Here is a 13,003-nt window from a genome sequence, read left to right as displayed (position 1 = left end):
GTTGACTTTTTGTAATACAAAAAGTTTCAGACAAGTATTAAAGAATAAAATCTGTCTCAGGCTGGTAGTTAGCAGTTGTGACCAAGATGCTTTTGGTTGTTGTATTTCACAAAATTTCCTCATTTCTAACATGAGAGATGAACTTATTTTAATATAATCCTTTTTCTACACTTTAAAAGTCAGCAATAGTGTTATGTATTTATAGGCAGCTTTTAATAATCTTGTCATATTTGTACTAACCCAAATGATTCACAGTGACAAAACATTTTAATAACTTGATCACAAAACCATATGGACAAATACGAATTTTAATATTATAAATACTATTTTTAAAAGGTAGAATTTATTCGCACAGGGTAAAAAGAATGTAATATTTAGTTCTCAAGTTTGAATTATCATTATATTATTACAATTTTGTATATCAGAATCTTAAGTGTTACAGGTACAAAAAGGATATTGCTAGCCAAATGAACAAAGTTTAGCTAAATCTCTGTAGCATGCAAATCAAATAAATTAAAATTTTTTGCTATTGCTTTATCTATATTGTATTAAATATCAAAAGCTCAGGACTGAACTTAATATTTAATCAGGTTAAATTCTGAACATGTTTCTGTTTTAATTTGTCTTGTTTGTAAACGTATGCAAATACATCACATAGATTAACTTTGGTTTCTGCACTTTCCATGTGTTTGTGGGTGGAAAAAAATTCAGTCGGTTTTTAAAAAAACAAAAACAAAAAACAAAGCTACATATTGCCTAATAGTCTATTTCAGTGTCGTTTATTGTTCAGTTTATTTCCCTGATTGGCACAAACACACGAGTTTCCTGGAACCATGTACCAAGCAAATACAAAATATTTCACGAAGAAATCCCCAAGCCAGCAGTTTGTGATGAATAGTTCTTGTTGGAACTATATGTATTGCTGATAAAAAAGGATGAAGTCTTTTCATTGTGCAAATAAAATGAAGGGCTCCAGAGTATGTGCTCTGTGGTCGTTCCGCCTGGGCTGGCAGCGTGCTCCACGGAGAGACAGCCATCCCAGGAGGTTCTCTACACTTAACACACCAGCCCTGCCCTGCCCTGCCCTGCCCCCCACAGACTGCTCAGTGCCAGGGAAGCCAGAAATGCTGCCCATGAAATACAGAGCACAGGATGCAGAAGCACGTCTGTGTGCCAGAGCCTACTTGAATCATCCCAAACACAAGATCACCCTCCTGCTTCTGACAGTTTAGAAGGCATGACTGAACGTGGCTGCCTTTCGAGAAAAGGGTCCATAGAGACACAGGTCTCTGATTCAGGAGATGATGTGTCCACGCCTTTCACCTCTAAAGCTTTTAAAGAGCTAATCATTATTTTATATAATAAGACGTCATGCATTTTAAATAAATATGCAGCTCAGGCTTATTATACTAGGTTATCTTAAACACCTGAAAGAAGTCAGTGATCTGCCAGATGATTCCGCTCCATATGAATAACACCTTCAAAGACACATACAGATTAACATTTTATTTACCACTTCTATGCAATCACTGTTTTAAAATTGAGAACACTCATCCACAGTGATGGGTGTCATTACTATTAAGTCTTGATTGGTTTTGATCTCAGAGTAGAAGATAAAAATAGTTTACCAGTCTTGGAAAGAAACTATAGTTTAATAGCCACAGGAAAAAATGCATTTTCGAAAATCAGAAGCACAGTGAGATGACTAGAGCAGGACCTCCTACCAAATCCAGTGTTGAGCAAGCGTCTCCTGAGCAGCAGATGCTTGTCCTTTCTGGCTTAGTTTTTCAGGTTGGTGTTTCTTGTCTCCAGTTGATGATGATCTTGCATTTGCGCCACTGCATGGTGGCCCGAAGCTAGGAGAGCGTGGCTGGAACAGGCTGCACAGTTGAGCAGACACCCTCCCAGTAGAAGAGAAAGTCCAGCAAACCAGCCCAGAAAGAGGGCCTCCCCAAACTCCCACCTGGGGACAAAGCCTGGGACATTCTCATCCCAGAACTCCTGAACCGTCTTGTGGGCAACCCAAGAGACAGGAACCAGGGCTGTGATTCCCGAGGCCCAGGACAGAACTCCTCCCAGGATCAGCAGTCGCCTCTTGAGATCTCTCTGACCCTCTCCAATTCTCAAACAGTCCAGGCCAAACCCAGAGACCAGCAGGCCCAGAAATCCCAGCCCGTTTGATAGAAACATTAAGATCCTGGAGACCCTGAGTTCAGCAGGCAAAGCCAGGAAGGAGTCAAAGTCCTTGCATTGCATTCCCACTTCCTCTTGGGTGACGCAGGTTTGCCAGAGTCCCATGGTCCAGTTTTCCATTTCATTTAAGTCCAGGTTGAGGTTCTTCCAGTGTGGCAGGTAGTTTGTAAGACAGGATAAAACCCATCCCAGCAAAGATAATGAAACTCCAGCTAGTTGAGCCACAGTTCTAAATACTAAAGCCATTATAATGTCCTGAGAGCTTTAACCAAACAAACTCCTGTCCTTCGGTTGCTGTGAAAAGAAGTGTGACACTTGTGTTATAACTTATGAAGCTCAGAAATATTTCTTCATTGTGTATATAGGAGGATTCTTGCCAGAGTTGCTATTGTTTGATTCCATGTTGAATGGGTTTCAGAAAAGGATAGGGAAATAATGCTGCAAACCAGTAATGCCAAGGTGTGGCCAAGATTGTGTTTGTGTCCTGTGGGCTGGATTTTGCAGAAAGCAGTTTGTCACTGAAATATAATTAAGTGATAATAATCCTCCTTTCGTTGTTAAGGTTAAAATGGCTTTCATGTTATTCCCAACCTTTCTAACAAAGAATTAAGTCTGAATGCAAAATGTTTAACTGATGGTTTTGGTTCAACACCTCCTGCTTTGTATCTCACTAATTGCACCTGTCAGATTTTCATCTCTTATAGTTCTCACATTTCAAATGTGCATGTTATGGTAATACTGAGTGTTACTTTTAAAAAATAGGTTCAAGAAAAGTATTTCTTAACCAAATAAATCAATCTTATCAGAAATATCTCTACACCTTAACTCGGGCCTGTGTTTCAGAAATTCCTCAGGCTACATATACCACACAGCATTTGAAGCAATACCAAACTACATATCTAGTTTATTTAACTGCATGCCTTTCTGTCAGATTTACGCTTGTGTGCATAAACACTTTTTTCTTATATATACTTTCTAAGTCGAGGAAAGAGTTCAGCATTAGGACTCTGCAGGTTGGAGTCAGCATTTCTGTTTATTCACCACTAAAGTATATATCCCCATGTTAGTGATTTTTCATTGAACAAAGGAAAGTTTTTATTCAAATGACCTGACAATATCTGGATATTAAGAAAAATGTCTTTGGAATTGTTTTTCTTTTTTTAATACGAAGGTTTCGAGGGAAAGGACGAGAGAAGAGATTGGCCAGTATTTTAAATCTGAGAGTATCACGAGGTACTGAAAACTCTTCAGCCTCATAAAATCTTGTCGCACTGAGTGCCTGGTAATACCCTAAACACAAACCACTTCTGTTCAAAGAAGAAAAAAGTCGTTGCTGTGGAAATAACACTTTGGGGTTGGCTTAGCATGTGGCTTTGCTAAAGTAGAACACTTAAAATTTTCAGATTGTTAGTTTTTTTCTTTAGGAAACAGAAACTAATGATCATTTCTAACTACCAACAACAACAACAACAACAACAAAAGCTTTCTAATACAAAATTTACACATTAAAGCTTGAAACTGACTATACTGGACAGCCACCACATTAATTTCAATAACCAGATCAGTGAAGCTTGTTTCACTTCTACCTATATAATGCTTACCATAATCATTTTCTTTTAGATGAAATATTTCTCCTTCATTATTCTCTAGATTTTAGAGGGAAGTGGGTCTGCCTACTGTAGAGAAATAGTTACTGAATGAGAAAACGTGAGCATCACAGATTTAGCTACAAAACAAAGAGATCTTTGTCATCACGGTTGATATAGGATACATCTCTGGCCTCGTCGGAGTCTTACACTTGAGGATCTGCCGTCCCGTCTTCCAGGTAGGAACACTGAGTTTGTATTTGCGCCACTGCATGGTGGCCCGAAGCTAGGAGAGCGTGGCTGGAACAGGCTGCACAGTTGAGCAGACACCCTCCCAGTAGAAGAGAAAGTCCAGCAAACCAGCCCAGAAAGAGGGCCTCCCCAAACTCCCACCTGGGGACAAAGCCTGGGACATTCTCATCCCAGAACTCCTGAACCGTCTTGTGGGCAACCCAAGAGACAGGAACCAGGGCTGTGATTCCCGAGGCCCAGGACAGAACTCCTCCCAGGATCAGCAGTCGCCTCTTGAGATCTCTCTGACCCTCTCCAATTCTCAAACAGTCCAGGCCAAACCCAGAGACCAGCAGGCCCAGAAATCCCAGCCCGTTTGATAGAAACATTAAGATCCTGGAGACCCTGAGTTCAGCAGGCAAAGCCAGGAAGGAGTCAAAGTCCTTGCATTGCATTCCCACTTCCTCTTGGGTGACGCAGGTTTGCCAGAGTCCCATGGTCCAGTTTTCCATTTCATTTAAGTCCAGGTTGAGGTTCTTCCAGTGTGGCAAATAAGTTGTAATAATGGATAAAATCCATCCCAGGAAAGATAGTAAAAGCCCAACAGATTGCATCACTATTCTAAAGATTAAAGCCATTGCAACAAGTCTTAGGACTTTGCCACCCCTATAGGATCTGCTGTCTTTTGTGGTTGACGGTAATGTGACGATCTTGGTTCTATGCTGCCTGGAATATAAGCTGTGGTCATTAACTCTTTGGGCACTCTGAAATGCGTTTTTGTTCTTCTTGAATATAATGTTTCATGTAAAGGACGAAGGACTCTCTTAAAACTATGAGTTAGGCTTTCTGATAAGGACTTGATCTGTTACCTTCCAATTTGGTAAAATTATATCCCCAATGCCTGATGATTATAAGTCTAAGGATGAACAAAGAAGGCTCTATGACCCCTCACCCTAAAATACAACAGAAATCTTTGTGCTTCAATATGGATTAATTAGATTTTAAGTGGTGATAAAAGGCCAGCTCTTTCTACAACAGGACTTCATTGTAAGAGCTGAATCTGAGATTTCAGGGATGCAAAACAAGGCCTTGTAAAGAAAGGTAGACTGTTTCCTATAATCTCTATTCTTCTCAGACTTCCTTAACCTACACAAGAGCCTGGCCCACATCCTCGAGTGTGGCAAGAGCTCAGTGGGACTTGGCAGGAAGGTTCCTCAGATTCCTTTGAAAAGTAGAGGCTGGCTTATGGGACTGATTAAAATGAAAAGGACTGAGGCTGATGGCGGGGGGTACTGGGTGAGGAAGGGAACGTCCCGGGAAGTTCCAGCATTCACTCTGTGGTTTTCTCCATCCTCGTTAAGGACTTGGAGGTAAAGCGTGATGTCTCAGCGTCCAGGGAGGTGTTTTTGTCCAGAGCTGAGCTGTCCCCTTGTCATTTCAGCAGCCTACGCAGAGCAACACCAGGCTTCAAGATTCCTGCCGGCCCCCAGACAAAAGTCTCTGGTACAAGCACAATAGCTACAATGGAGCTAAACTTTGAGGCTTCATCTTGTTTGTTTTTTTGGCTGAGGCCACACCTTGAGAGCATACTTCTGCAGAGGGTGACCCCTCAGAGAACACAGGGCCGGCCTCACAGGCCAGGACAAGAGGTCACCTGCCCCACATTCCCAGGGCTGCACCGTCTCCTCTCTGCATGGCCCCTGGGCATCCCGCACCCGCTCAGAGGAGATGAAATCAGATGGGCCCACAGGACATACAGGTTCCTAACGGTGGAGCCACTCCCCTGATGGGTTCTAACCTGGAGAAATAGAACCACTGCCCGTCATGTTGAACAGTGGAGTGTAGCCCAGGATCAGAGATGGTCTTTTATGGTGTCTCTAAATAGGAGATCGGAGAGACAGAACCTGGATCCCGAGGTATCCAAATTATTTTGGATAAGATTGCATAAGATTTAGATTTGAGGTGTTACTTTCTTCAGCTTTTCCCATCATCTTAAGTTTAAAAAGAAAAAACTATGCCACCAGATGAACTCTTCCTTCATTTTTACAAATTTTCCGAATTCCTGAGGCTATATTGGTGCCCACCATCCTGAAATAAGTCATTTCAGGACACATAGAGATACCCGGATCCAGAGGGCCGGAGACCTGTCTGGGCCTCATCACCAGTGCACAGGATATGGCAAGCTTGAGCTCTCTTGCAGGAGGCAGTCAGGGTGATGAAGGCCTGGGGAGCAGGTGTGAAAGATCATAGGGAGATGATTCTTAATATCACAGTGAAACGCTTTTTAAAAACCTAATGGAATCCCTGCTACAGGCGTCTAAGCCAAAGGTTATCACCTGCCAGGGTTATCACGGAGGGGATTTCTGCTGTGGTGGGCATTGGACCTGCATAACCTCTGAGCACCCTCCCAATTCATTTATTCTTCCAGCATTAAAAAATACGTTGTGGGCCAGACACGCTGGCTCACGCCGGTAATCCCAACACTTTTGGAGGCCGAGGCCGGCGGAACACGAGGTCAGGAGTTTGAGACCAGCCTGATCAACATAGTGAAACCCCGTTTCTACTAAAAATACAAAAATTAGCCAGGCATGGTGGCGCGTGCCTGTAGTCCCAGCTGCTGAGGAGGCTGAGGCAGGAGAATCGCTTGAACCGGGAGGCAGAGGTTGCCGTGAGCTGAGACATGCCACTGCCCTCCAGCCTGGGCAACAGAGGGAGACTGTTTAAAAAAAAAAAAAAGGTGTGAGCCCCTCCTGCTGAGCAGGCACTGAGTGCTGGACAGTATGGATGCGACCCCTGCCCGGTCCCTATGGGGCTCACATTGGTACAAAGAGGCCATCAGGAAACAAGATAACTCAAAGAAGTCAAAGGAGCTGGGATATGAGTGTTCCAGGCAGAGACACGCAGCTGCAACAGCCCTGAGGCAGGAGTCTGCTTGGGCAGGAGCAGAAAGCATGAAGGTAGTCCGGATGGGGCTCCGGGAGGACTCCCACCCCCACATTTCAGTGCCTGAGTCAGCTGCTTCGGTCGCTTACAGAGTGCAGGTGCGGTGAAATTGGGCCAGCAGACATAATTACCACCACCTTGTTCAGGGTGTGGAGGGCTACATTGTCTCTGTTTGAAACTGTTCGTGTAAAGTATGGAGGTTTACACACATAGCTCAGAAACAGAGCTGGAGAAGTCAGCCAACTGAAGACTGAAGCTTAGGGTGAACACCATCCTAGTTTGCCCAGGATTGTCAGGATTTCAGCCCTGAAAGTCACACATCCTGAGAAATGCTTGGTCCGGGGCAAGGGTTGATAAACATCCCATAATAAGCCATCCCAAAACTTAGGTACTTAAAACAACAATCATATTTCTACTCTTTTTTTTTTTTTTTTTTTTTTTTTTTGAGATGGAGTCTTGCTCTGTCACCCAGGCTGGAGTGCAGTGGCGTGATCTCAGCTCGCTGCAACCTCCACCTTCCCGGTTAAAGAAATTCTCCTGCCTCAGCCTCCCGAGTAGCTGGAATTACAGGTACACACCATCACACCTGGTTAATTTTTGTATTTTTGGTAGAGACGGGAGTTCACCATGTTGTCCAGGCTGGTCTCGAACTCCTGACCTCAGGTGATCCAGCTGCCTCAGCCTCCCAAAGTGCTGGGATTACAGGCATGAGCCACTGTGCCCAGCTGGCAATTTCTATGTATTTTGCTCATGAATGTGCAGCTTGGGACTCAGCAGGGACCACTTGTCTCTGCTCCAGGCGGCATCAGCTCAACTGGGGGCTGGAGGGTCCCTTTCCAAGGTGGGTCACCCACATGGCGGCTGCCAGCAGAGAGCTCAGCTTCTGTCGTCATATAGGGCACAAAAAACACACAGACAAGGCCACCTCAAGCCAAATTGTAGCCAGATTGCTGCTGTAAGCGGCCTCACCTCATCGGCTGGCAACAGGAACCGTGGACCCTGGGTCCTGCAAGAGACGATTGAGGAAGGTCGAAGGCAGAGGCCCGAGAGGTCCAGCAAAAGCTTTGGATTCGAAGTCAGTGGAGAAGCCCAATCTTCCATTGTCAAAATGACCCTTTAAAAATCCCTTAAGCATGAGAGATCAATACACATCTCTCCCCAGGCCCAGCTCGCTGGGGTCTTCTCTGGCAATGGGCCAGGTTACTCGGGGTCCACAGTTTGAGCACAAAATGAAGAAGTCGGCTTGGTTTGGGATCTTGCAGGAAGATTATCTGCTGAATCTGAAGGCCGCAGAATCCAGAGAGGAGGGCACTGGGAACGCCGGGACACCACAGGCTTCCCCGCCTCCCCTCCGCAGCACCCAGCAGTGCTGCCAGGAAGAGCCGCCCTTCCTCCGAGCCGGCGCCGGCCTCCCTGGCACTCTGATAAATAGGTGAAGATGAGGGGTTCCTTTATCTGATTAAAAGAAAATCTATGGGTTATTTTTTCTTGATTTTTCTTTCTTTCTTTCTTTTTTCTTGGAGATAAGAGTTTTGCTCTTGTTGCCCAGGCTGCAGTGCAGATCTCGGCTCACCGCAACCTCTGCCTCTGGGGTTCAAGCGATTCTCATGCCTCAGCCTCCCGTTTTCTTAATATTTCTTTCCCTACTAAATAGTAATTCACGCTATTAATACTATTGACCTTATTATTAAGGACAAGACAACGCTGTTACCCTCACAACCCCCACAGCACAATACCTTGTATCTACTATGTGTTCAACAAATATTTGTCTAATAAATTGATTAGAAGGATCCTTCTAAATGATAATAAAGTAAATACAGAACGTCACACTATAGATGTCATTCCCATTGCCAGTACCCTTTCATCATGGTGACAAAATCAGCTGTCCTGGAGCGTCTGAGCATGAGGAGTGGGAGAGGAAATATTGCTGAAGCCTCACGAGTTGGCGAACAAGAGCATCCCCTTCCAGAAGGGCATCAAGAATGACATCTCTTAGGTGTGGGAAAAAGACTAGAAGGCTAAAGGCCCCCCAAAATATTCACCAGGTGCTAGAAATGGATGCTTTTTCCTTGTTTTGATTATTTTTATTTTCTAAATGTTCTACAAAGACTGTGCAGGACCCTGATAAGAAAAAAAAAAAAAAAAAAAAAAAAACGATGTAAAAGAAAAAAAGATGATCTGCTGGACAAAATTAACTTTCTTTTGTCAGATCATAATAATAGGTAACAATTATCTAGAGCCTTCTACATACCAGGCACTGTTCTGAGACTTTAACATGGATTATCTCATTGAATCCTCACAATCATACAATGGGGGTAGATACTAGGTACATCACTATTTTACAGACGATAGGGCTAAGCACAGTGGGGCAAGTCATGGGGTCATTTACAGAGCCATGAAGGCAGCACCTCAGTTCCTTTACCAGTGATATGGTTTGGCTGTGTCCCCACTCGGATCTCATCTTGAATTCCCACGTGTTGTGGGAGGGGCCTGGTGGGAGGTACTGAATCATGGGGGCAGATCTTTCCCATGCTGTTCTCGTGATAGTTAACAAGTCTCACGAGATCCTATGGTTCTATAAGTGGGAGTTTCCCTGCACAGGCTCTCACTCTCTTTGCCTGCTGCCATCCATGTAAGATGTGACTTGCTTCTCCTTGCCTTCTGCCATGATTGTGAGGCTTCCCCAGCCACATGGAACTGTAAGTCCATTAAGCCCCTTTCTTTTGTAAATTGCTCAGTCTGAGGTATGTCATTATCAGTAGCATGAAAGTGGACTAATACCCCAGAGCACAGAGGTACCTGGGCCTGGACCTCTAAGTCTATACTGTACAGTGTTGTTCCAAGCAGAGCTTCTGCATGGAAACCACCTGAGGAGCTTATCCAGCTCTACTTTCGGGTTCCCCCCTCCCCTTCCTGCAGTGTGCTGCTAAATGTTTAACAGCGACTCTCAGGTTGGTAGCCCTGGATTACAGCCTCTACCAATTTCCATGATGGAAATACTCTCACCATGGCCAATTCCAGGCTACCAGTGTGGAATCACTGAGTATGCAGTGAGTTAGGAAGAGATAATACAGTCATATAATGGTGACTATAGCAATGGGGACACATGCTGAGAAATGGGTCATTAGGGAATTTTTGTCATTGTGCAAACGTCACAGAGTGGACTTACACAAACCTAGATGCTCTAGCCTCCTCCCCCCGAGGCTGTATGGTATGGCCTATCGCTCCTAGGCTGCAAACCTATACAGCGGATTACTATATTGAGGACTGCAGGCAGTCATAACACAATAGGGATTTGCATATCTAAACATAGAAAAGATGCAGTGGAGGCCAGTTGTGGTGGCTCACACCTGTAATCCCAGCACTTTGGGAGGCCGAGGTGGGCGGATCACCTGAGGTCAGAAGTTCAAGATCAGCCTGGCCAACATGGTGAGACCCCATCTCCACTAAAAATACAAAAATTTTAGCCATGCATGGTGGTGTATGCCTGTAATCTCAGCTACTAGGGAGGCTGAGGCAGGAGAATCACTTGAACCTGAGAGGCAGAGGTTGCAATGAGCTGAGATTGCACCACTACACTCCAACCTGGGTGACAGAGCCAGACTCTTGTCTCAAAAAATAAAAGAAAAAAAAAAGAAAAAAGATGCAGTGGAAATGCAGTATTAAAATCTTACTGCACTGCCATATACACAGTCTGCCGTTGACTGAAACATCAATATATTACGTGAGGCTATCTAGATACAATAGTTGTAGGTAACCTCAAGAACATAGATAATAGCAAAATAATGAGGAAGGGATATGTTTGGAGTGTTCATTTGCTTGTCATATCATTTATAAGTTTATATAATTCAATTTTCAGTGATGGCTGTGTTTAACAACCAACTCCCAGAATTCCTGAAAAGTTGACAGCCTCTGGAGGCCGTGTGAGACAGGTCCTGCAAATCCCCGTGACAAGCAGAGACACTGCACATCCCGGGGAGGGTCCCGGGAGCTGGGGGCAGGATTCTGCAGGTCAGCAAGCCCCTCCAGCACTTCTCTCACACGCTGAGGCTTGTGAGTTTGAGAACTGGACCATCTGGCTTTGCTGCCTGGAGCACAGGTCTGAGACCCCTCGGAATCCTCAGCCAAGCCCAGCCACACCGCAGATGCCCAGCCACACCGCTGATGCCCAGGCACACTACAGATACCCAGCCACACCGCTGATGCCCAGCCACACTGCAGATGCCCAGTCACACCGCAGATGCCCAGCCACACCGCTGATGCCCAGTGCCCAGGCACACCACTGATGCCCAGCCACACCACTGATGCCCAGCCACACTGCTGATACCCAGCCACACTGCAGATGCCCAGGCACACCACTGATGCCCAGCCACACTGCTGATGCCCAGCCACACCGCTGATGCCCAGGCACACTGCTGATGCCCAGTGCCCAGGCACACCGCTGATGCCCAGGCACACCGCTGATGCCCAGCCACACCGCTGATGCCCAGGCACACCACTGATGCCCAGCCTTCAGGCCATGGAGGAGGCAGAAGAGCAAGCTGGTCTGGATTTTGCCAACCCACCTCCGGTGGTGCCTACCTCTTGATTTTTGCTGTTTCACTCAAGTGACTTGTCTGAAATATAGAGTGGTCCCTTATGTCTTTCTGTTCCAATCCTCCAAACACTACCAGCTTGGCCTACAGACATTTAGGATGTGGTGGTTAAAAATATATATTGCTTTTAGATTTATGGCACTTACCAGTTACTTGAATTGATGTATTTAATTTTGTCATTACCAGCCAATCTATTAGTTGAATGCTCCTGAAGCTTTCATCAAAGCATTTGGGGAAAGAAAAAAGAATTTTAAAAAAGTCCAAGTTCTTGCCCATTGGAGGAAAAAAAAAAAAAAACCAACCAGAGACTCTAAGGAAAAAATATATAAACAAGTATAAACTCGTACTTATCTGGAAACTGGGACTTTAAACTTGCAGGCAGTAGTGGCTTCCTACATCAGAGGATCTTTAGGGAACCACCAGCAGAAAGTTCCTCCCCGTGGCCTGACACGTTTTGCCTAGGACATTCAGGGGTGAATGGAATGGAAGAAGGTGGTGGAAGGGGTTCCGCCCAGCAGACCATCGCCAGGACAGATCTGGAGGGGTGTGTGCAGACCCCTGCAGAAGGCCTCATTGCTGCTGCCCAATAGCTCCCAGTCCAGAGGGTGGGGGTCTGAAGACATAGGCAGGATGTGTTGCCTCCACATAATTACTCTGCTGTGAGTGACTCCAGGGTGCCCTCAGTCCGATTCAGGTGACGGCATTTAAGAGAGGAAGGAGGGGAACCCTAGTCAATATTCACTTGATCTCTGCCTGTGTGTACACTGGCAAGGAGGAATGTGTGGATTTCCAGGAGCAGGAAACAAACCCTTTTCATAGCTGAGTGGGTGGAGGTGGAGTGTTTCTGAAAGCCTAGTTATCTCGTGTCTCTGTCTTCTGAGGCCCTAAATGAGATTTTATGCCAAACTGTCAAGGTACTAATGCCTAAGAAATAACAGGAGACATCGGCTCTCGGTAGTGAAGGGAACATCCTGTCATGCAACAACCAAGGGACAGAGGCCAGGATAACGTGTCTCAGTCTGTTCTGTGCTACTATAATGGAATACTTAAGACTAGGTAATTTACCGGAAATGTATTTGGCATGATCCTTTTGTAGTTTGTGAGCATGATGATTGGGTGTTCACACGCATGCGTGAGATGTGCCACCCTCAAACCTTGTTACAATGTCAGCACATTAACCGTCTGATCTGAAGAAAAAAAGAAAGAAAAAGAAATGTATTTGGCTCACAGTTCTGGAGGCTGGCAAGTCCAAGAGCATGGCATTGGCATCTGGTGAGGGCCTCAGTGCTGTGTCATGCCATGGCTCAAGGCAGAAGGGCAAGAAAGGATGACAGTGAGGGGGCAAAAGGGACCCAAACTCACTTTTTTAACCACCCACTCTCACGCTCACTCACTCCCAAGACAAAAGCATTAAGTCCTCCCTGAGTACAGAGCCCTTTTGACCTAATACCTCTT

General features: G+C 45.2%; 2 protein-coding genes and 1 non-coding gene across 3 annotated transcripts; 1 reads left to right on the top strand and 2 right to left on the bottom strand.

Annotated features, from left to right (window-relative positions):
* Positions 1–1,193: 1,193 nt before the first annotated feature.
* Positions 1,194–3,698, bottom strand: LOC126955685 (claudin-22). The gene has a single exon (XM_050792518.1). The coding sequence runs from the start codon at positions 2,437–2,439 to the stop codon at positions 1,780–1,782; it is 660 nt and encodes a 219-aa protein (XP_050648475.1). The 5' UTR covers positions 2,440–3,698; the 3' UTR covers positions 1,194–1,779.
* Positions 3,699–3,985: 287 nt separating this feature from the next.
* On the bottom strand, positions 3,986–4,648 carry CLDN24 (claudin 24). The gene has a single exon (XM_050792517.1). It carries the CDS (start codon positions 4,646–4,648, stop codon positions 3,986–3,988), a length of 663 nt encoding a protein of 220 aa, XP_050648474.1.
* A 7,984-nt stretch (positions 4,649–12,632) lies between these two features.
* On the top strand, positions 12,633–12,736 carry LOC126955878 (small nucleolar RNA U13). Its single transcript, XR_007726163.1, has one exon. It is a non-coding gene; the product is annotated as a small nucleolar RNA U13 (small nucleolar RNA).
* Positions 12,737–13,003: the final 267 nt, after the last annotated feature.

The sequence above is a fragment of the Macaca thibetana genome, chromosome 5 (genome assembly GCF_024542745.1).
Source record: "Macaca thibetana thibetana isolate TM-01 chromosome 5, ASM2454274v1, whole genome shotgun sequence".
Taxonomy (NCBI): domain Eukaryota; kingdom Metazoa; phylum Chordata; class Mammalia; order Primates; family Cercopithecidae; genus Macaca; species Macaca thibetana.
This window is presented reverse-complemented; position numbering and strand designations above follow the sequence as displayed.

What these genes read in the sequence shown, in the direction of transcription:
- CLDN24 (XM_050792517.1), bottom strand. Translation starts at nt 4,648, where the DNA reads ATGGCTTTAATCTTTAGAATAGTGATGCAATCTGTTGGGCTTTTACTA.
- LOC126955685 (XM_050792518.1), bottom strand. Translation starts at nt 2,439, where the DNA reads ATGGCTTTAGTATTTAGAACTGTGGCTCAACTAGCTGGAGTTTCATTA.